Source organism: Corythoichthys intestinalis, chromosome 11 (genome assembly GCF_030265065.1).
Source record: "Corythoichthys intestinalis isolate RoL2023-P3 chromosome 11, ASM3026506v1, whole genome shotgun sequence".
In the NCBI taxonomy this organism is placed as follows: Eukaryota; Metazoa; Chordata; class Actinopteri; order Syngnathiformes; family Syngnathidae; genus Corythoichthys; species Corythoichthys intestinalis.
Window position 1 is genome coordinate 46217301 of NC_080405.1, and position 25068 is coordinate 46242368.

The window sequence follows — 25068 nt, forward strand, 5'->3', positions numbered from 1 at the left end:
CGCAGTATAAATTTAAAAATATATATACTTTGGAGTTTAAGTCTACGTAGCATAATCTACAGAATGTGCCCATTTAATAAGGACATAATATTTAGCTTAGCCCCCAGGAATTAAACAGGATGTGAGCGAACGTAGCGTTCAAGCACCAAACTTAACAAACAGCTAAAAAAGACTTAAAATTTATTTTTTTATTTTTTTTAAACCTTTCCCGTTCAGTTGTTTGTCACGGAGGATGGAAGTCGTAAGTCTCCGGCTGGTCTGAACAGTTTTGATGTTTCACATTGAGAGTATGACTTACTCCCATTGTGATCATTCAACATATCTCGTTTATTATGACAAAGCAGCGAACAAAAAGGGGTTATGGGGGGGACAGAAGAAAAGAAAGAAAAGAAACAAGAAATACATTGAATGCCTACACTAACTATTAGTATGTTGGTGCCATCGTTAGCAAGATGTATTTCCGGTTGACACCATGTGGGGGCCTTGTTGACCACCAGGGAAAGAAGAGAGCGGGGTGGGGAAGTCTATAAGCTAAGTGATAGGGAGGGGTAGAGTGTACACAAATAAGCTCTGTGATCTAGAACCCAGTAATCGTGTAAATCCCTTGTGAGTGTAAGCCCGTTGGCAACCAACCCTACGAAGCCCCACCACCATTCCCAGCACCGGAACCCCCCACCCGAGCGTGCCCAATCACATTAGGCCGCATGCGAGCCCCACCAAACACGACAGCCACGCAGACGAGGGGACACCGCGCAGGCGCCAACCCAGGGCGACGGCTCCCAGCCAGCCCGCGGGCAGTGCAGCCCATCCCTCCTCCCGCAGCCCAGCAAATGAGCCATTGTCTGGCATATTTGGGCTCTGCCGAGAGTCCTGACATGTTTTTGGAATGTTTCCAGTAGTTCCTAGGCCCAAAAGTGTTTTTTGACCGTTTTTGAAATTTTGAAAAAATGCGTAAGCACCCCCCCTTACGAAAAAGTCAAAAATGGACTTTTCTCAAAAGTCAACTTTTATGGCATATTTGTGCTCTGCCGAGAGTCCTGACATGTTTTTGGAACGTTTCCAGGCGCTCCTTGGCCCAAAAGTGTTTTTTTGCCCGTTTTTGAAATTTTGAAAAAATGCAGAAGCACCCCCCCTTACGAAAAAGTCAAAAATCGACTTTTCTCAAAAGTCAACTTTTTTGGCATATTTGGGCTCTGCCGAGAGTCCTGACATGTTTTGGAACGTTTCCAGGCGTTCCTAGGCCCAAAAGTGTTTTTTTTTAACCGTTTTTGAAATTTTGAAAAAATGCGTAAGCACCCCCCCTTACGAAAAAGTCAAAAATGGACTTTTCTCAAAAGTCAACTTTTTTGGCATATTTGGGCTCTGCCGAGAGTCCTAACATGTTTTTGGAAAGTTTCCAGGCGCTCCTTGTTCCAAAAGTGTTTTTTGACAGTTTTTGTAACTTTGAAAAAATGCGTAACCACCCCCCCTTACGAAAAAGTCAAAAATTGACTTTTCTCAAAAGTCAACTTTTTTGGCATATTTGGGCTCTGCCGAGAGTCCTGACATGTTTTTGGAACATTCCCAGGCGTTCCTTATTACAAAAGTGTTTTTTAGCCGTTTTTGAAATTTTGAAAAAATGCGTAAGCACCCCCCCTTACGAAAAAGTCAAAAATTGACTTTTCTCAAAAGTCAACTTTTTTGGCATATTTGGGCTCTGCCGAGAGTCCTGACATGTTTTTGGAACGTTTCCAGGTGCTCCTTGGCCCAAAAGTGTTTCTTGACCGTTTTTGAAAGTTTGAAAAAATGCATAAGCACCCCCCCTTACGAAGAAGTCAAAAATGGACTTTTCTCAAAAGTCAACTTTTTGGGCATATTTGGGCTCTGCAGAGAGTCCTGACATGTTTTTGGAAGGTTTCCAGTAGTTCCTAGGCCCAAAAGTGTTTTTTGACCGTTTTTGATATTTTGAAAAAATGCGTAAGCACCCCCCCTTACAAAAAAGTCAAAAATTGACTTTTCTCAAAACTCAACTTTTAAGGCATATTTGGGCTGTGCCGAGAGTCCTGACATGTTTTCGGAACGTTTCCAGGCGCTCCTTGTTCCAAAAGTGTACTTTGACAGTTTTTGAAATTTTGAAAAAATGCGTAAGCACCCCCCCTTGCGAAAAAGTCAAAAATTGACTTTTCTCAAAAGTCAACTTTTTTGGCATATTTGGGCTGTGCCGAGAGTCCTGACATGTTTTTGGAACGTTTCCAGGCGCTCCTTGTTCCAAAAGTGTATTTTGACCGTTTTTGAAATTTTGAAAAAATGCGTAAGCACCCCCCCTTACGAAAAAGTCAAAAATTGACTTTTCTCAAAAGTCAACTTTTTTAGCATATTTGGGCTCTGCCGAGAGTCCTGACATGTTTTTGGAAGGTTTCCAGTAGTTCCTAGGCCCAAAAGTGTTTTTTGAACCGTTTTTGAAATTTTGAAAAATTGCGTAAGCACCCCCCCTTACGAAAAAGTCAAAAATGGACTTTTCTCAAAAGTCAACTTTTGTGGCATATTTGGGCTCTGCCGAGAGTCCTGACATGTTTTTGGAACGTTTCCAGGCGTTCCTAGGCCCAAAAATGTTTTTTGACCGTTTTTGAAATTTTGAAAAAATGCGTAAGCACCCCCCCTTACGAAAAAGTCAAAAATTGACTTTTCTCAAAAGTCAACTTTTTTAGCATATTTGGGCTCTGCCGAGAGTCCTGACATGTTTTTGGAAGGTTTCCAGTAGTTCCTAGGCCCAAAAGTGTTTTTTTACCGTTTTTGAAATTTTGAAAAAATGCGTAAGCACCCCCCCTTACGAAAAAGTCAAAAATGGACTTTTCTCAAAAGTCAACTTTTTTGGCATATTTGGGCTGTGCCGAGAGTCCTGACATGTTTTTGGAACGTTTCCAGGCGCTCCTTGTTCCAAAAGTGTATTTTGACCGTTTTTGAAAGTTTGAAAAAATGCGTAAGCACCCCCTCTTACGAAAAAGTCAAAAATGGACTTTTCTCAAAACTCAACTTTTTGGGCATATTTGGGCTCTGCCGAGAGTCCTGACATGTTTTTGGAATGTTTCCAGGCGCTCCTTGTTCCAAAAGTGTTTTTTGACCGTTTTTTAAATTTTGAAAAAATGCGTAAGCACCCCCCCTTGCGAAAAAGTCAAAAATTGACTTTTCTCAAAAGTCAACTTTTTTGGCATATTTGGGCTGTGCCGAGAGTCCTGACATGTTTTTGGAACGTTTCCAGGCGCTCCTTGTTCCAAAAGTGTATTTTGACCGTTTTTGAAATTTTGAAAAAATGCGTAAGCACCCCCCCTTACGAAAAAGTCAAAAATTGACTTTTCTCAAAAGGCAACTTTTTTAGCATATTTGGGCTCTGCCGAGAGTCCTGACATGTTTTGGAACGTTTCCAGGCGTTCCTAGGCCCAAAAGTGTTTTTTTTTAACCGTTTTTGAAATTTTGAAAAAATGCGTAAGCACCCCCCCTTACGAAAAAGTCAAAAATGGACTTTTCTCAAAAGTCAACTTTTTTGGCATATTTGGGCTCTGCCGAGAGTCCTAACATGTTTTTGGAACGTTTCCAGGCGCTCCTTGTTCCAAAAGTGTATTTTGACCGTTTTTGAAAAAATGCGTAAGCACCCCCCCTTACGAAAAAGTCAAAAATGGACTTTTCTCAAAAGTCAACTTTTTTAGCATATTTTGGCTCTGCCGAGAGTCCTGACATGTTTTTGGAAGGTTTCCAGTAGTTCCTAGGCACAAAAGTGTTTTTTGACCGTTTTTGAAATTTTGAAAAAATGCGTAAGCACCCCCCCTTACGAAAAAGTCAAAAATTGACTTTTCTCAAAAGTCAACTTTTGTGGCATATTTGGGCTCTGCCGAGAGTCCTGACATATTTTTGGAACGTTTCCAGGCGTTCCTAGGCCCAAAAGTGTTTTTTGACCGTTTTTGAAATTTGAAAAAATGTGTAAGCACCCCCCCTTACGATGAAGTCAAAAATTGACTTTTCTCAAAACTCAACTTTTTGGGCATATTTGGGCTCTGCCGAGAGTCCTGATATGTTTTTGGAACGTTTCCAGGCGCTCCTTGTTCCAAAAGTGTTTTTTGACAGTTTTTGAAAGTTTGAAAAAATGCCTAAGCACCCCCCCTTACGAAAAAGTCAAAAATTGACTTTTCTCAAAAGTCTACTTTTTTAGCATATTTGGGCTCTGCCGAGAGTCCTGACATGTTTTTGGAAGGTTTCCAGGCGCTCTTTGTTCCAAAAGTGTTTTTTGACCGTTTTTGAAATTTTGAAAAAATGCGTAAGCACCCCCCCTTACGAAAAAGTCAAAAATGGACTTTTCTCAAAAGTCAACTTTTTAGAAGTTTTTAGAGAGAAAGCAGTTGTTGTTTTTTTTTTAACTCTGATAGCTGACAACTAGGGTGTGAACTGGAAAATCACCAGCATGCAAGCAACATGGAAATGACGCACAGCTGGGAGAGATTGGCCAATCAACCCATGCGCAATCCAGAGCTATAAAATCAGGAAAGGAAGATGGCAGGCTGGTTTGGCTATTGACACTTGCAGTCCTGTGCAGCTGGAGACGTTGGGAAAAAAAATAACCAGAGCGGCAGCCGGTAAGCAGAAAAACATGCGGCAGCGACAGCCATTAGCACATGGCTTGACTCACCGGTGGAAATGTTTAGACACTTGCAGTATATTGTTTAGGGGGTAATTTGGGATTTGAGACACTGGTTTATTAGATATTGGCATTTAATGTATTAAAGCAGTGGTTCTTAACCACAAGTTTCACATGTGGATTCACCAAACCCTTCAGAATTAGATAATAAAACTTTTTTCCCTTTCAAAATCAATATATCTAGGCTAGCAAGCTAATAATTTAGCAAACTCCCGTTAAAAGTCTCATTTTGACAGCATCTTTAATAAACATGTCAAAATTTGAGACCACGCTGCAACCAGTCCAAAACCTGGTCTCAACAGCCACATTGCCCCTCTCTACTCTAGCTCTGTGTTTCTTTACCTTCGCCGAACCCCTTAACTTACTCACCGAACCACTGTATTATAGGTTTCACTGTTTAGTTAATTGAAACAATTATTTTAATGAATTTGTCCTTTTACGATGTGAAACTTTCATATTTAAAAGAGTATGACAACACCTGGGGAAATGCTAATATTCCATCATTTATCCATAAACGCATGCCTTTTGGATTCATATCGTGCCACGTCGTGTAATTACACACATCCCAACACCAAGAAAATGATAGAAATTTGGATCGATTGTCAAGCTAAAAGGACCCGTCCACGAGATACCGGAAATCTAGCATATTGTGTGCGTGACGTCACAACTAGGAAACCCCCGGCTCAGTGCTTAGTACTGAATGGCGGCGATGATGGCGGACAATTTTGTTTCTAGTTGCAGCGACGAATCCGACGTAACGAACATTCTTCTAATGGTAACAAGGAGAGTTATGAACCTTTCTTTGGTGTTTTGGGTTATCAATTTGAGCCTAAACGAAAGCCAATGCAGCCTAATGAAAGGATCATTGAGAGGAGCAATCACACTGATGAAACACCGGCAACATGGTGTGGGAAACACCGAATGGTTTGTTTTGCATTTCTTTTTGTGAAGCTGATACACCGTGACCACAAAATAATGTAATGTATAGAATAATTATCATTTATTGTGCTATCATCGGTTTTCGCTCTGCCAACAGACACAAATATGAATGGGATTCAAGGATTTGTTCTCTATATTTTACGAGCGATAATTTATACATGTGTCCAGTCACATATCCAATGCGTGATATGTTTTTATTATAAAATAGTACTCACTCTGGCCATTTCGAGCTTGGCTGCTCCCCTCCTTTGCTTAGCCTGGGGTGGTGGGGTGGTCTCATCAGTGCCAGTCATCGTCCTCTTTCTTGATATCTCGGGACATTTAGGTGGCTGCGCGTGTATGGTGACTGCTTTCATCAGCAATTTCTTAGCAAAACCTGATTTCATTTGTCCATAGTTCGAATAGCTTTCAGGTGTAAAATGCGCACCACACAAAACCGTGCCGGAGGCTGGGTCTGCAAAATTAGCCCTCTTAGCACGGACGAACTTTACTCATTGTCTGCGTAGTCCAGCTCTTTTTCTCGCGTTCGGGAACTCATGGGTACTTCATTGCGACAAATGGCTATTTGTAGACCACATAGCATGACAGGTTTGAACCATTTTAGCGATTTTTTTGATAAAACACGAACGCACCTCTCTCGTAGATAAACAACGATTGCACCTGCCTCGACCTTTCGTTTCCTTGTTATAACGTCTCCGCCCCATTCGGCTGTTTCCGGAATACTTTCGGAAATGTTCGTAATTTTCGATCTATTTTCGATAATTGCTCATGAATGCAATTTATTTTTTTGTTAACTTTATTAATATATGTTATCTTGCCACATAACGGTTCTATTGATATCTCACAGCCCCTTAGTGTTTTAATACACTTTAAAAGGGTAACATTTACAACATTGTGTAATTTAAAATAAAAATAAAGAGTTAATTGACTAGTCTAAAATACTTGCAGGTTAAGTGTTAGACATAAAATATTAATGTTGAATTGTTTAATCAAATGAAACTATTGATAATTTCTTTTTGTATTTATTGAAGGTTTTTCACCTAATGGAGAATGGTTTCCACAATGCTCAGATTAAAAAAGAGAAAAATTCGAGTGAATCCGTCTGCTCTGGGCTCCTTTTTCAAGTTGGGAGCTGCACGGGGACTTAAAGCGGAAACTTGAGAGCAATTGTTGGCCGTTTTCAACTATGTACCGTATTGGCCCGAATTTAAGTGTTTTTGCATTGAAATAAGACTGGAAAAGTGTGGGTCGTCTTATATTTGGGGTCTAGACTTTCACGATGCCAGATGGTGCCAGATATCATTGAAGCGATGTTCTGTCATGAAAGATCTCAGCTACTCTCCCCATTCACGACGCTAGATGGCGCCAGATATCATTGAAGCGATGTTCTGTCATGACAGATCTCAGCTACTCTTTTTAGTTTAACCAGTTTGCATTATTTTATTGCAATGTTTTTCCTTATTCAGATTTGTTTCAAGACTACATTTAGACTTCACTTTGATGGTTAATGCAGTTTTTGCAATTTTGTTTTATCACAATAGATGGGTTTATTTACATTTCAAAAACCAGAAGCCATTCATTTACGAATGCGATTGCACTTTCGTTGACATATTTAAATGTTCAGATATTGAGATTTGAATGAGGCAAAATAACATGCTTTTTCTCTCAAATATATTGTTATAATCATTTGTTTCAGATGTACTGTAATTTTCTGTATAAAAATTTATTTGGTGTTCAAAAAGTCTTCTTTTAAACTTGAGTCTTGTAAAATAGGGGTCGTCTTATAATCAAGGCCGTCTTATATTCGGGCCCATACGGTACATCGAAATAAAGACATTGATTGTCTGAAAATGGTTCAATATTTGCCTGGCACGGCCAGACTGCTCTTCCTGTATTTTTCAAACACCGGGAGAACAGTCTGGGACCCAGCTCCTCATTGGCCTCTCGAGCCAGAACGAACATATCCGTTCCGTCAGATTCGTTTATTAGCGTGACGTGTTCTTCACGAGCAACATCACTCTTGCGCATGCAATTGTGTCTGAAGTATGGAAATAGTTTACATTTAGATGTACTTTTTGTCCCTCAATAAATTGCAACATTATCAGATCGGTACTGAGTATCTGTAGATCCTCAAGGTGCAAAAATTTGTAAACTGGGCACCCCTTCCAATTACATGTTCATCAAAAGTCAACGTCTTAATTTGATGTTTTGGAGATTTGTTGGTATCTCGCTGCATTTTTTTGTATTTTGGGTGAATTTTGCCATATAAAAATGATTATTTTAATGTAAAACTTTTCTAACTTTTGTTTTCTCAAGTAGATCACATGAAGTCTTGCAGGTTAGTATTTTATAGAGTTGTGAAATATTTGCTTCTCATTTCAATTGAGATGGTTTTATTGGGGGAAAAACATTTTGGATCATTTATTGTTCGCCGTGTGTGCTAGTATAAAATGTTTTCTTGTGAAATTGCCAACGAGGTTTTAAGATTTGTTTAAATTTTAGGTCATTAGTAATGCAACAGCTGCAGCATTGAATAATCATTGGATATAAATGAATTTAACATTCTTATCGCATGCCTCAGAATACCACTTCCAACCACTTTTGTTCAAAACATTACCGTTGTTGTCAACAAAAATATGAGCAAGCCGTTCTTTTTTGCTGTAATTATTTTTTTTGTATCATCAACAACCACCTCAATACCTTGGAAAACTATGTGCACACGTAGAAATAGTCCCTTCTTAAATATAAGTATCCAGTACCTAACATAACATAAATAACCTTCCAGACAATAACACTCACAACAAAGTGGGAGATTAAAAAATGAAAAAGAACAACATGCAAATTAAATAAATACAACATTTGCATACATTCCCTTTTTAACAAAAATAAACTCTCCGACTTAAAATGAAGACTCTACGCGCCTACAGTTCAACTATTGGGAGACGAGAATACATTTGAACACTTTACAGTTGGAGCCACAAACACACTTAAGTAGAAAGACTCACAAAACATAAATTCATGTCCATGAAGGAAGGGGAGCTTTGCTGTAGTTGTGCCTTTTTTTCTTATTGGAGAGGATGATTTGAAAATTAAAAATTGTATTTAAAAAAAATTCAACCTCAGCTCGATGAATATAAGCTATGCAGCTGTCCGTGTGGTCAGTTCATTCCTTTAAGAAAACATTTTAATTCATTGGCTGTCATTGATGGCGATGGATGAGGTTGCCACTCTCCGACTTTAAATTGGAAGTCAACTAGTGATAAGCTAATTGGAAATAGAGCGCATTTGGCGGAAAACACAGACTAGACTGAAAAAGCAGTTTCTGCTCTTGCACTCTTCTTTAAAATAAACTGCTTTATTTTAAGCCAAAAGAAATATTGTGTTTGATAGAATACATCTACATGCTGTCATAGCAGATCAATGGTGCATGAAGTCCCTGAACTATTTTTAATTTGTCCGTTTTACCCTGGAAACCCGTGTTTACAGACGTCGCGCAACTGCTTTTAAGGTAACTAATTATATTTATTATTCAGAATGTGTCATTTTTAGTTTAGAATCATTAATTGATGTCAAATATTTCGTTTAAAAAGTATTTAAAAGATTATTCACTTGCATATAACTTCTAAACAAATAACGCCACAATAAAAAAAATGGTGTCTGTAAAAAAGTCCCTATATCTACGTCATAACTATCGCTTAATTATACATTTTCTTTTGTTACTATCGCATTTTCCCCGATATGTTAGACAATAAATAAACGATCCAAACAAAGAAAATGTGAGAAAAAAACATTTGAAAGGGTAAAAATATGAAAAAGAAAATCTCGACCACTCCTTGATGTCTGCGATTTCTGCATCGCGACCCTGATATAACCATGTTTCACCCATAAAATCCCCAAAAATCCAGCTACGGCCATTCACATCTGTGTCTTGACCTTCGGTGATACATGCTACATGGAGTTTTTTGATCGAAACAAGGTAATTAACGCGATAATATCTTGTTAAAATCATGGCCTCTTTAATTATGCTCGCTCATGCTCTCACCTTCAGTTAGGGTTTTGCTGTTTGATTTTTTTTTTTTTTTTTAATGCCCTGTTCAAAATTTCTCTTCCCCCAGAAAATTGAGATTTTAAGCTTTCCAGTGATGTATCACACGTGCATATCGGACAATTTTGAAAATTGGCCAAATTGGGGGTCTCAGAATGGAACTTCGTCACCTCAGTGTTTTCCGCCACTTCTTTTAATTTATTGGACGTATATCGCTGTCAATGGCAGCCAAAGAAGCTACGCGTAAAGGAACGCTCTTAAGTACAGCAAAGGCCACACAAAAGGAGGATAAAACAAAAGCAGGTTTGAAATGTCCATCAGTCTGTGACGTCACGGTGTTGGGGGTGCATTAGAACATGCCGCTTTTGACTAAGGCAGCCTTGGCTCCGTTCTGTCTTTGCAAGGACGACAAGACGCTGGCGAAGGGGCCGCCAAGCGAGTCCGGGATGGAGGTGATGGTCCCCGGAGCGGAGGCCCAGCCTTGGCCCGGCGACGTCACCCCTACCCCCGTCACCCCCATGCCGGACGACACGGCGCCCTTGCCGGCCTCCGCCTGTCCGCCGTTGCCGCCGTTCACTTGCACGCCGGTGGGGCTGGGACCTCCGCAGTTGGAGGTCGTCACCGGGTTGGGGCCCCCCGTGCTGTCCGGGTCGGTGGATTTGGCGTCTTTACTGTCGTCATCTCTTGGGTCCGACTTTTTGCCCGAGTTGGATTTGGCTGCGGCTGCGGCAGCCGCTGCTGCACGCTCCTGTTTACGGAATTTCGCCCGTCGGTTCTGGAACCAAACCTGGAAACAAAGCCAAAAGATAGGGTTATTGGCAAAAATGCGACTACGTATTTTTTCCCCCCTTACCGGGCTTCTATTTATAATTATAAAAAAAATAAATAAATAGTAGGCAATTTTTGAGACTTTGTTCACCTGAATATATTAGGATTAACAAATATTAAAAAATCTTAAAGGGTACATTATTATGCCGTTTTTAAGGTATTTATAGATTCTATTCGTATAAAGACTCAATCAATTGAAAAAAAGTTAATTACAACAAATAATAAAAAAATAACATATAAATGCTATAATTAAATAAAATACCAAACAATAAAAAAATAACATGACAACAATAAAAAAAAAAAAAAATACATATACATATTAATAACAACAATACATAACAAATTTAAATTGTGTTGATGGAGGGGGGGGGGATCAAATGAAGCACACTGAGCCCGCAGTAACACTTAAGTTTTTTTTTTTTTTATGTCTCGACTTCTTTTGACCTCGCCCTTTCAAAATAGATTGGACGTATAGTGGTGTCAATGGCAGCCAATGAGTTTAAGGAGTGTCCCATAAAGTTTTAAATAGAAACGGAACTGAATTTTATGACTTCAATGTCACTTCATGTCAATTTCAATTTTTTTTTCAATTTTCAATGGTATTATTACTTAAATTAATAATAGTAATGCATGCAATTGTTAATACACTAAAAGTAAAGGCTAGCTATATAATTTAAAGTAGTTAAACGCCTGTTCCTCTGCAGTTAACATCAGGTCACCAATGTAACTCCAGTTCAAATATCTATTGTAAATGGCAGTAATCAAAATAATAACGAATAACTCGTATAAAGAAATTTCAAATGAATCACTAAATTTGTGAAAAAATAACCAAATGTGTTTTGTTTTAGCATTAATATATATCGGACTGATATAATTGAGGAATATATAGAAAGGGGGGGGGTATAGGGTTTAACATTGCTTCATCCTACTCCTTTCTTAATCTGTTCTGATATTATTATTATTGTCGTAATTATTGTGCTGGTATATGAGGTATGTCATTGGTTTTGTGATTTTTTTTTTTTTTTTCTCTCGCATGTCCAAAATCAAGCATTCATTCATTCATGACTAGACGCATTAATTGCAATACTATTGTTTTCGTTTAAACGAACTAAAAATAAATGAAACATTTTTTGCTGATAATATCCCAAAACTTGGATATCAATAAATTAGAAATTAAATATACATTGTTACTGACTGGCCAAATTCCTCCTTATTAAAAAAAAAAAAAAAGTTGATTATGTGTCTTAAACTCATTGATCCAAAACATTTTTAAAATCACTTTAAAAATGAAGGATTCTCTCTTTTATAATAAATAATATTGATAATCTATTGGATAATCAAATTATCAAAATCACGATTGGTTACCTGCACTCTGGCTTCGGTCAGATCGATCTTAAGGGCCAGCTCCTCCCGTGTGTAGATGTCCGGATAGTGGGTCTCGGCAAAGACCCTCTCCAGCTCCTTGAGTTGCGCGCTTGTGAAGGTGGTCCTGATGCGCCTCTGCTTGCGCTTCTCGTTGAGACCTCCGTGATCCGTGAATAGCTTGTATGGAACTGCGGGAGAATGTAATACACCAATTGGATCGTTTAAACTCTGTAAAATCGACGTCCCTTCTATTTTGTCTAGGAGGGCTGGCAGCCCATAGTAAAAATTGATTGGATATTTATCACTTTTCATAAAGAGATGTTTTTAAAAGATAGAATTACTAACTACCACGTATAGTGAATGAGTTAGCGATACATGGGAAAACTTTGGTAAAGGCTTTGGAAAAGTTCAACAAGTGTTCAACAAGTGACTTTTTCATGTAAATGTATTTTATTGAACCCTTGCGTGTCAAAGCAGGCGTAAATCCTCTCAAGTTGTCATAACCGCTTGCCTCACTTGTGGACTCCCGACTCCCAATTTAGTCTCCAATAATGAGTTTTGCTCTTTGCTTATCTAATTATTCGTCTCATCGCAAAGTAAACACATTACGGCGGCTTATAGGATAATTCTGTTGGAGGCTTTCGGGTGTGACACGCGCTCGTAACCGAATTAGGCTCGCAATACGCCCGCCCGCCCCCCAAAAATTCCTTCATTTGTGTAAGCAAATGTCCCGACGCGCTTACCTGCCGCGTAGGGGCTGCTCTGGTGGTCCCTCAGCGAGCCCAGGCTGCAGGAACCGGGCGCCAGCGACGGGCATCCGCCGGTGGTTCCGAAGGTGGTCCGGATGGGGTTGTACTGGAAGCCGCCTGCCTGGCTGCACGAGCTGAAGTCCGCGTAGGCCGACGCCAGGCTCGACGTGTCCATGCCGGCCATGCACGACTCGTAGGCGGACGAGTTGAGGTAAGAGTACTCCATTTTATACATTTGGGAAAGGGGGAACCCGGGGAAAAAAATGGGGGAAATCCTCAAAAGTCGAGGTGCTGCTGCTGGTAGTGGTGCTGATGCTGCAGATGATGCTGATGGTGTTGGTTATTATGATTATTTTTGTTGGAGATGTGCGGGGGCGATGTTGACTGCTCGGCGGCCGCTCCAAAAGTGGCCCCCTTTATAGCAGCCCAGGCGCGTTTTGTCAAAAGCCCCCTAAGAGCCGCCTTGCCGGAGGTCTCCAGAGCATATAGAGCTCATCATCAGCGCGGACAAAAGCTGCTGCACTGCCTCCTTCCGTCCTCCTTCCTACTACGAGCTCTGCTGCCTCCCTGCTTTACATGACAATAAGTCATCAGTCTATCGTCCGAGCTGCAGCATCATTGATCCAACCCATCCAACGCGAGAAGCACTCCCCCTGCGTGGCTGCACCTCTAATTACAATGCAATAGCGCGCCATTACAGGCAGAGGAGAGGCCCTCCTTTTTTCCCCCTGCCCTTTAATTCAATCTCGCCACTTGCCTAGAAGGCGACGATTCGCCTTCATGCGATTTAGCCAAATAAGAGCCTTTTAAAGCCAGCAGTCATTTTGAATGCAGCTTACTAATGTCACTTTAAAATAATAATAATAATGATGACATTAGATATCAATCTTAACTCATTAGCCGCCATTGACGGCGATCGACGTCCAATCCATTTGAACTGTGAAAGGTTGCAGCCTCCCTGTCCAAATGGATTGGAAATCTATCAATTGCACTGTATGGCAGAAAACGCAGACAAGACTGAAAAAGCAGTTTCTTCTTTTGCGCCCCTCTTGAAAGTAAACTGCTGTATTTTAAGCCAAAAGAACTGTTGTGTTTGATAGAACAATATGTCTATGTGCTGCCATAGCAGTTTCATGTCGCAATAAGCCCCCGAACTATTTTTAATTTGCCCGTTTTACCCTGGAAACCCCCGTTTACAGACGTCGCGCAACTGCTTTTGTTTCAACCTAGCCATAAAACGAAGGTAAATTCATTATATCTATTATTCAAAATGTCTGTCATTTTTAGCTTAGAATCATTAATTGATGTGTAATATTTCGTTAAAAAAGACTTTTAAAAATCATTCACTCGCATATTTTAGTTTTAAACAAATGACGTCACAATGAAAAAAATGGCGTCTGTAAAGTCAAGACATCTAACGCATAACGATCGCTTAATTTTTTTTTTTTTACTGTCGCATTTTCCCCAATATTTTAGATGATTAAAAACTCGATCCAAACTAAGCAAAATTGGGGTGAAAAAAAGTTTAAAAGGGTAAATATATGAAAAAGAAAATCCCGACAAATCCTTGATGTCTGCGAATTTTGCGTCGCGACCCTTGTTATAATCCCATATTTCATCCATAAAATCCCCCAAAAATCCAGCTGTGGCCATTCACAGCTGTGTCTTGACACTCGGTGATACATCCTACATGGGAGTTTTTGGATCGAAAAGAGGTAAGTACGCGATAAATATTGCATAAAAAAATCATGGCGTCTTTAATTATGCTCTCACTCTCACCTCCAGTAGGGTTTTGCTATTTAATTTTTTTTTTCTAAATGCCCTCCTGTTCAAAAAATTTCAATGATGTATCACACATGCATATAGGACAATTTTGAGTTTGGCCAAATTGGGGGTCTCAGAGCGGAACTTGAAGTCACCTGAGTGTTTTCCGCTATATATATATATATAACATATATATATATATATATATATATAAGATTACACAACAATACTTTAGTGATGGTCTGCATATTTACTTTTTTTTTTTTTTAGCTCCTATTCAATTAAAGTGTGATACACTATATACCTCAGTTAACTACGTAATAAAATTTGACTCTTACGATCTTAATAGTTATGAGCTAGTTCAAGTGTTTGGTATTACAATGTGTATTTTAGATATAGAGAACAATAATGACAATAGGAGCGTTTTTGTTGCCTTTCTGGTTTAACTTTTAACTTATTTTTGCTGAATCTGAGAATGATCTGTTTTTCCTCTTAATTTTTTTAAAAATACGGTCCCTGTTTTCTTAAAAGTATATAGCGGAAAACACAGGTGGCTTGAAGTTCCGCTCTGCGACCTCCAATTTGGCCAAATTTCAAAATTGTCCTATATGCACGTGTGATACAGCATTGGAAAGCTTAAAATTTTCTGGGGGAAGAAATTTTTTGAACAGGAGGGCATTTAGAAATAAAATTTTTAAACAGCAAAACCCTACTGGAGGTGAGAGTGAGAGCATAATTAAAGACACCATGATTTTTTTACGCAATATTTATGCGTTACTTAGCTCTTTTCGATCCAAAAACTCCCATGTAGCATGTATCACAGAGTGTCAAGGCACAGCTGTGAATGGCCACAGCTGGAATTTGGGGGGATTTTATGGGTGAAACATGGTAATATAACAAGGGTCGCGATGCAGAAATCGCAGACATCAAGGAGTGGTCGAGATTTTCTTTTTCATATATTTACCCTTTTAAACGTTTTTTTCAATTTTTCTTTGGATCGATTATCATCTAACATATCAGGGGAAATGCTACAGTAACAAAAGAAATAAAATAAAGCGAAATTTATTAGATATCCGTGACTTATTTACAGATACCAATTTTTTTCATGGTCACATAATTTGTTTAAAAGTTTCAAATATGCGGGTGAATAATTTTTAAGTCATTGTTTTTTAACGAAATGTTAGACAGTGATTAATAATTCTAAGCTAAAAATGACATTTTGAATAACGTATTGCCCGAATATGACTGCCCCGATTATAAGACGACCCCCTCTTTTTCAAGACTCAAGTTTGAAAAAACTTTTTGAACACAATTTTTATACAGAAAATAATTACAATACAAATGATTATAACAATATATTTGAGAGAAAAAGCATGTTATTTTGCCTCATTCAAATCTTAACATCTGAACATTTAAATACGTTAACTAAAGTGCAATCACATTCGTAAATTAATGGCTTCTGGTTTTTGAAATGTAAATAAACCAATCTATTGTGATAAAACAACAAAATTGCAATAACTGCATTAGCCATCAAATTGAAGTCTAACTGTAACTAGTCTTGAAACAAATCTGAATAAGGAAAAACATTGGCATAAAATAATGCAAACTGGTTAAACTAAAAAGAGTAGCTGAGATCTGTCATGACAGAACATCGCTTCAATGATATCTGGCACCATCTAGCGTAGTGAATGGGGAGAGTAGCTGAAATCTGTCATGACAGAACATCGCTTCAATGATATCTAGCTCGTGAACGGGTATAATGTCAGAGCGCGAATATAAGACGACCTCCTATTTTTCTGTGTTATTTCAATGCAAAAAACACAGTCTTCGGGCCAATACGGTAATATATATAGTTACTTATTTTCATGGCTGGGTTGAAACAAAAGTGGTTGCGTGACGTCCGTAAACAGGGGTCTCCAGGGTAAAACAGACCAATTAAAAATAGTTTGGGGGCGTAATGCGCCAGAAACTGCTATGACAGCATGTAGACATATTTTTCTGTCAAGCACAAGTTATTTTGGCTTAAAATACAGCACTTTATTATAAAGAGCGGTGCAAGAGCAGAAACTGCTTTTTCAGCCTTGTCTGTTTTCCGCCGTATGTATATATATTTACAAAAATATATGTACTGGACTTGATACAGATGTGCTTCTTTTATAAAGCCAAATATGATAGAGCATTCAAAAAATTATGAGACAATTTGAATTTAAAACGTTTAATTTATTTTGAATTAGGTGGGTTTCTTAATTCGTTGGCTGCCACTGACGTTGAAAGATCCAAAATGGATTGGACATGTATAGCTGTCGATGGCACTGAAGCGACATCCGTTACTGCCATTCCCATATATGCCATTATTTTATCATATTAGTTAAATTTGACATGTCTTATTATGTATTGCATTTTTTATTTATACATACAGTGGGGAGAACAAGTATTTGATACACTACCAATGGGAAAACTCATTGGCAGTGTATCAAATACTTGTTCTCCCCACTGTATATACTGGATTTGATAGAGATGTGCTTGTTTTATGAAGCCAAATATGATAGACCAAGCATTTTTACAAAGAATGCAGTTTAAGAAAATCATGGTCCAATTTGAATTGTCCTTTTTGTTTTTTTTTTTTTGTTTTTTTTTTTTTTTTTTGAATTAGGTGCGTTAATTCATTGGCTGCCATTGACGTTGAAAATTTTTAAATGGATTGGACGTGTATTGCTGTCCATGGCACTGAAGCGTCATCCTTTACTGCATTCCTATATGCCGTTGTTTTATCATATCAGTTAAGTTTGACATGTCTTGTACGTATTGCATTATTTATTAATGCATATAGAAACAAATAGAGATGGGGAACACATTGTTTGTCTTTTGGGTCTGAGAGCTGTTTTTAACCAAATTTGTAGTATAGAATGCAAGTTTTAAGTTATATAATCCCGATTGTCTTAAAAATATTTAGACATACTGGGTTTGAGAGATTTTTTTTTTTTTTTTTTTAATATAATTTTTTTTTTCTAACAAAATAAGGAATACACATACTTGCAATGTTTATTAAAAAATGTGTGGCATGTTTTTACAAAGTGTATAGCTATACTGTAATTGCGTAAAAAGTCGGGGAAAACTGACGTGCTTGGGGGGTAAAATGACTGCAATTTTGGAATCAACATGCCAATTTAGCTTTTAATCAGCATAAAAATCTAACTAAACAGACTTTTTCCCTAAATGGTTCCCCAGTGTAATTTACAAAACCGTCCTAATGGCTAAAATCATTTGTGCAATATTACATTTGGGGAATTAATGAAATTTAAATGCAAACCATTTATTTCACCGTTTATTATTAAATGGTATTATTAGCATCTATAATGGACCACTTACAGGAAATTAAATTGAAATCTGAATAATTATAAAGCAGATGTTTTGTCAGTTGTTTTCAAGTCATTCTCTTTATTAAAATCTGTGAAAATAGTTCATTCTTACAAATGCTCACAATGTTTTTTGTCCAAGCCATTAGTTATTTGCCGCTAATAATCTCATTTAATTTTTAATAAATTGCCATACATATGTTTTCAAATTTGAGTGAGTCCATAGAAACAACATGAAAATAAGAATTGATCATCTTTTCGTTGTTAAACGTCATTCAATCGACTTTCTAATTGTATTTATTGCTTCCTTTATTGCTTTGCAATGAATGGATGTTTTTTCATTTATTTGTACTTTTTTTTAATTTAATCAAGTTTTTCTCTTTTACACCGCAAAACCCCAACAACAAACTTGACTTAAAATTGGACAAATTTCACATGCAGCATTTTCATTCAGAAATATCAAAATATGCTGATATCACTCAGCGTCGTTTTCGTTTCTTTTTGCATTTACCAGCCCAAAAAAAACTTGCATTTTGCAAGGAAAAATCATTTGTCACGTCTCCTCCCCCTGCAGTGCGTTTTGTGTCATTTTGCTTGGTTTGCACAGCAAATTATGTAAATGGCGTGCAGGCTTTTTCTGACACGAGCTCGCTACATTTATAGCCCAGAATAAGAAGAAGAAGGAGAATTGAGCTAATTGGATTACGTTGAGCCAAAAGGTCCGAACGGCGCCCACCGTCCTCCCTCCACGCGTCTGGCGGCCACAAAAGCAGCAAAATAATCGAATAAGGCTCAAAAGGAAGCACAAGTCCAAACGCAATTAAAAGCTGCCCCTTCTCGCCGTCTATACCCCCTATTCCCCACCTTCTTTTTTAAATTCCTTTTCCACCAGCTCCATTTTCTTTGTTCTTTTCTTTACAAGCCTCTTTCCATGTTTACACCTGCTCCAAGTCACAGGTCACAATATTAGCTACATCCGCCTACAGCATACAAGTGATATATATACCTATAGACACGTATAATTCACGTTTACATAAAAATTGATCAATAAAATCCCTTATCAATTATCTTCTTATTGATTAGTCTTTATCAAGATTATAATCTTGAATACGGGGTCCAGACAAATCCAGAAAATGACAAAATGTATAGAAAAACTGAATATAATAATGTATTTGTGAAAATTGATATTTTTTTTTTTTCATTTTTTTAATCAAAGCAACTACTGTAAATGTATGATAATTTAAAACAATAATTACAATTCAAACTGCCTATATGCTAAACAAGCGATGTTATTTCATTTGAAAATACATATGAAACAATCCTTAAAATAAAACTGAAATGAAAAATAACAATTTATATGAAATATGTTAAGGGCCAATACATGAACTGAGAAATGTACATATTAAACAAACTATTGGCTAAAAATGTATATTTGAACATTAAACAGTATTATTAATACAAATATAAAACAAAATGACTAAATGCAATTAACAAATTCACGAATTATGATTTTACAGGACACTCGTTTAATTGTTTGGCTGCCACTGACTGCTCTAGACATCCAATTCATTTTGACTTTTGTTCACTTGCCAAAATGGATTGGACGTCTAGCACCGTCAATGGCAGCCAATAAGTTTTTTTTTGTTAAAAATGTAACTTTTTTTTTTTTTTTTTAATGACCAAATGTAGTCACTTACCCATTCAGCCGTACCTCTACTTATGAACACCTCTACATACAGAAATTACAAGTTACGACATGCCTCAACTGGAAAATCTCGCCTCTTGTTACGAAAGAAATTTCAGGATATGAAAGGCTAAAATACAGTATGGGCTGATAGTCGCGGCGTTTACTGATTGTAGCATAATTATATAGCAACTCGCCCATTGGCTATTGACCAGCATCTTTCTGGCACGCAATTGGCTAAGAGTGACCTCTACTGTCTCTTCATTCATCCCCCATGTTCTTATAAGTTTACGTGAGTGTATTAACTTTGTTTTAGTTTTTTTTTTTTTACTCTATTCTTTGTCTTTGACACTCTCACTCTTTATTGTGCAATACTCTCATTGTAACATGTATCGGTTACATGTTTTAATCATACGCGGAGATTAAGAGGGGGCAGAGCCCCCCATGGTAGCCGAAAATGTTAGTTGAATAGTTAAATAGTTGACTTTCCAGTATATAAATTTAAAATTAAGACTTTGCCGGTAAAATGTTGTCTATAGTAGATTTAAAGCAATAAAACAATGAAAATGAATGAAATGATTTTTTAAAAAATTATAATGGCTCAAAATTAATTTTCAAACAGATCATGTGACTAGCACCTTAGAGACAAACCCTAAGCTTTCAAAAGTGATGACAACTAAGCGAGAACCAAGGATTGAAGATGTGGACTATGAAACGCCGGAGAGCACCGGAAAAATGGTGAGCGGAGTTTCAGTTTGTCCCACTAAAGACACTAATTGTACAACAGAGCCACAACTGGGTGTACCTTTACCAAAGCATAGCTGTCCTAAGCAGCCCGATTTAGAATTCCCCTAAAAAATGATGGGAAACAAAACAAAACAAAACAAAAAACGGTAATTTTCAACATATGATTATAAATATTCCTGTCTGGAATATTCAGTCAAAAAAGGATGCCGTTTCTTGTTTTGACTGCTGCCATTTTCAGACTCACCACAGTGAGGATTCTTTTTGCAAGGGTGTGAGTGACTAGAAAAACTTGGCATTAAATTGGATATCTCCACGGAACGCATAAATCGGTGTCTACTTCTCCATGGAAAAACACAGGGGCTCACACACGCACGCACACCCACACACACATAGCTTTGATGCCTGTATTTCCAAGCATGGGCTAAGCTACTAACCGAGCATATATCTTGTAAGTTAATTTTATCGCTGACACCGCGTTTCGGGATCATCAACATGTTTTGCACCCTCCCTGCCACAAAAGTCAAATTCCTCCTATGGTTTTGATCCATTTTATGCTTCAAAAAGATTTATGTCTTAATTTGGGGGGAGCTTTGGAACAGATTAGGGCATTTCCTTGGAAAACACGTCTTTACTTCCGGAATTTTCAGTTCCTGAAACTACTTCCTGAACCAATTTCGTAAGTAGAGGTACCACTGTATAGAGTAAAACGTTGTAAATGTAATAATATTTTTTAAATGACCAAAAATAGGCAGTGGCTCGATTAGGTGTCAACTTTTGAATAGCTGTCCCAAAAAGGGTTAAAACTATATGTCTATTGGTAATCAAGTAAACAAAAGGGACTAAAAATACACTCTAATGTGTACAAATATTGCTTGATTGTGTTTTGACTGATAACTAGTGGTAGTGTTGTTCTTAATAAAGAGGCAGCTCTCATTAAAGTCAGTCTATGTAGCGGCCATTAAAGTTGCACATGAAGGTCCTCCTGGAAAAAAAAGGGGCGGCGGCATAAAATAGATGAAGATGTTGCTCACTTCAATAAATCACAACACAAAGCTCGGTGCGTCCCCTCCATTTAACAGAGGCCAGGAATGCCATTGTGGGGGTGGGGGGGTTAAAGAGGGGCGGAGCCGGAGGGTCCCCTTGTCACTCCTCATTGTCATCATTAATAACATCTCACATTCAGTTTTTATATGTGCGTATTTATTCAACAGCCTTTTAACTTGATGTCTCAATTGACACCATGGACAAAATAAAATTCAAAGTTTCAAAATTTTCAGACAGTAATAATATAATATGGAGCCTATTATAAGATGAATACTTTATGCAACAACAAAGTATTTCTATTTTGCTTTTTTTTTAAACAATTGAGATCACAGTCAGGGCCGGCCCAGCCTATAGGCAGACTATGCAGCTGCTTCAGGCCCCTGACCACTAGGGGCCCCCCCAATCTGGCAATTGTTTTATTTATATTCTATTTTGTTTACTAGTTTGCTTTATTTGACTTTTGTGAGTTTTGATACTTGATTACAAGCTTAAAAATATAAAAGTTCTTAACTTCTTTCTTTCCTCTTTTAGAAAAAGGTTTGGCGCTAGCTACTGTAAGTACTGACAATCATTTGGGGTGAGACGTTTGAAGTATGCAGTGCAACAAAATCTGATTAATATACAAAATATTGACGTATGTATGGGTTTCAACACTGTGACGAAATGGTGGGCCAAAAAGATGGTCCTCTTTGCATTATTTTGCTTAGGGCCCACAAATGGCCTGGGCCGGCCCTGATCAGAGTTATTAAATAAGTAATTTTAGGGATTTATTAGAGCCCAAGTAATTCGTTGTGTTTGTTTTATTGAATATGCTTTTTGTCATCTCGAATGCTCCCAAATCAGGCATGTGAATGTTATTTCAAATGAATAAATAATAATAATAACAATAATGAAAATTATTTCAAAGTAAGAACAAATTTTTATATATTGGAAGCAACACTTGGTAACTTTTCAGTTTTGGTCGATTTTTTTAGTGACGCCGGTGGACAAAAGCGGTAGTGTTTTGCCTTGCGGTAGTGTTTTGCCTTAAGACTGCGTTTCCCACGAGGACCAGCGCACACCCGCAGTGCTGTAAAATCATCAATCAATGAAAAATCAATCTCCCGGTCACCTGCAGATGGATTAAACAAGATTTCTGTTTCCAGCGGCTGTGTGAAGGATAGAGTGCTAAGGCATCGAGGAATCGAGTTGTGGCTAAACAATAGCATATGACACTTAGCGACCATGTGGCTAACCCTGTTTAGGCGTCACGCCAGCGAGTGGAAGCCGGGCCATTATTCTGTATATCCTGGTAGCCTCCCTTTTTTTTCCCATCCTCAGACAAAACTTTTTCTCTTTTGTTGCGCTGCCATCTTTGCAGAATTCGAGCGAAAGCGTTCACATCAACTGTCTTTATAACGAACGGGGAAAGGGGGAAGTGAAGTATGTCGTAAAGCAGTCAGCACATTTGTTGTTTTTTTGTGTGGGAGGGTTCCTGCCACCCTCCTCAAAGTTAATAAGTGCCAGTGAAAGCGATACAGACCCCCTCAAGATATAAAAGAGGCGTCATTCAACTGTCAGTTGACATATCATCACAAATATTTTGAAAATCGTTTATAAAGGTGGAAAAGTTACCTAGTGCTGCTTTAAATCACTTGTACAACTGAGTACCAGGGCCAAACAAAGGAAGAAAAAAAATAGGGGTACTTAAATTTACAATTTTACAAGATTGAAGTTGTAATAGTATGTAATTAAATGTAATATCAGGAGGAAAAAATGTTACCTAATCTTATGTAAAGCGTTTCACTCCCCTTTGTAAAAATGAACAATACAATATTTGAAAACGATTCTAAAATATAGCCTCATTAGCAGTGTTGGGCACGTTACTTTAAAAAAGTAATTAGTTACTATTTCTTCCAAAAAGTAACTGAGTTAGTAACTGAATTACACAATAGTAAAGGTAACTAGTTACCAGGGAAAGTAACTATTTCCTTTACTTTAAGAAGTTGTTGTATGTCAAAGAATTTGAAATCTGAGCAGTATTCGAGTCAGTTGATTAGAGAAGAACAGACAGGTAGTTGTGTTATAGAACCTTGTAATATTTATTGCACCTCACCAGCAACAGATTTATCCTACACTTGAAGTGCAACAAAGATAAACAGTAAACAATATAATAAAATAACAATCAGCAGTAAACAATATAAAGTGAGTTTATTGAATTAAATCTCTCACAACCTGAGACAACTGGTCAAGTAGACATAGCCTACTGTACTTCAAGTATTTTGACTTGAAATAGTGTTCATATCTCCACCTCGTAAAGGACAAATTTTCCTCTGAATGCTCTGCCATCATATCCCTCTGCATCTGTTTTGCGTGTGTGTGTTTGCCGCACGCGCTGTTCCAGTTTGTGTGTGAAAACACCGGCTCTGATTGGCTTACCATGACACATGACTCTAACCCTCAGCTAATCACAATCACTTCCATCGCATCTATCCAGGGATGCATTGAGGTAGCCTCGTCCCCCTACTCCTCCCGTCACCCTTAAAGTGTCTGCCGTCCTCAAGATGGAAGCAGCATTCTTGCTGGCTGACAGTGGGGGAGGGGAACGAGGCTAGCATTCAGGTGTAGCAAAAACAGAAACGTTAGCAAGCTTTGGAAAGCATTGTCCAATTGAATGAGCATTGGAAGTACGTACTGTAATATTCTGATACAGAATTATCCGAGGCACCCTAAAGTGCACACGGCACCATTATTGTTTTGCTCACATGATGCGGGAGTGAGTTAGAGACACGGCCTGCCGAGAGCCGTACGTTTGTGTTAATGTTGAAGTTATATGTGCTATTAAAGAAAGAGTGCCAGCACGTCCTGTGTGGTATATCTTTGCTAAGAAAAAGCACAAAACAAAACACGTGCGCTATTCTCAAACCTGAACGCACCCAAAGTCTTGGATGACAAATAAACAGAGCAGAGTAGACTTGCTGCAGCTGGTAGTTTCTTCAATTTATTCAGAGTAAGTAACGCACCGCTTTTGATGGTAACAGCGGGAAAAATAATTAGTTAGATTACCCCGTTACTGAAAAAATAACGCCGTTATGTAACGGTGTTATTTATAACGGCGTTATTTCCAACACTGCTCATTAGATGCTAAATATTGTTCTAATCCTAACCCTAAATTAGGTGCCCTGCATCCATATATATTACATGAAGATACATAATATAACTTTAATCTCATATTATGACTTTTTTTCTGTAATATTACAGCTTTAACCTCGCAATAATATGTAAAATGGCGTGACATTTTTTTTTTCTCGTAATATTATGTAACGTTACGTAGTATTACCACATTAAACTCATATTAGGTTTCTAATTTTATAATGCGAACTTTTCTTCGTAGTATTACAGTGTACGACTCATTGTCATAATATGAGAACTTCTTTTTCTCATAATTTTTCAACTTTTTTTCACGTAGTATTACAGTGTATGACTTTATTCTCGTACTAGTACGACTTTATCCTTGTAGTCCTGTTTTTATGTCACCCTTTGTGTGTCCCTAATACTCTGTCATACTTTTGGGAGTAAAAAGTTGGAATTTTTTAAGAATAAAGTCCACGATTTCATCTATTTTTATGATGAAACGTATTTTTAAATCCATTCCATTTTTTGAAGAACAGGGCAAAATTTTGAGAATATTAAATTTGTACTTTCAAAAACAACAAAAATATCATTTCTTGATGTCCTCTTTTGTACCCAATGACAAATATGACTTAAAAGTGAGTGAGACTGGATGAAGAAGCGTCGCGTTTCCTAGCACGCAGATGGAACGTGACATCTGGAGAAGGAGCCAATTCAATTAGTGCGTGCGAGTGCGCGCGCGTGCCTTCAGGAAGTACGCACCAGCATGA

At 37.8% G+C, this 25068-nt stretch overlaps 2 protein-coding genes across 2 annotated transcripts in view; one reads left to right on the forward strand and one right to left on the reverse strand.

Annotated features, from left to right (window-relative positions):
• Positions 1-4535: 4535 nt before the first annotated feature.
• The window catches only part of tmem33 (transmembrane protein 33), a 115243-nt gene continuing 94710 nt past the window's right edge, over positions 4536-25068 (forward strand). Inside the window, exon 1 of the mRNA XM_057850305.1 lies at positions 4536-4604. The gene's annotated coding sequence lies outside the window, so the exon portion shown is untranslated. The remainder of the gene's footprint in view (positions 4605-25068) is intronic.
• Positions 10000-12827, reverse strand: phox2bb (paired like homeobox 2Bb). Its single transcript, XM_057850295.1, has 3 exons — positions 12587-12827; positions 11844-12031; positions 10000-10437 (listed from the first exon to the last, which is right to left on the reverse strand). Exons 1-3 carry the CDS (start codon positions 12825-12827, stop codon positions 10000-10002), a joined length of 867 nt encoding a protein of 288 aa, XP_057706278.1.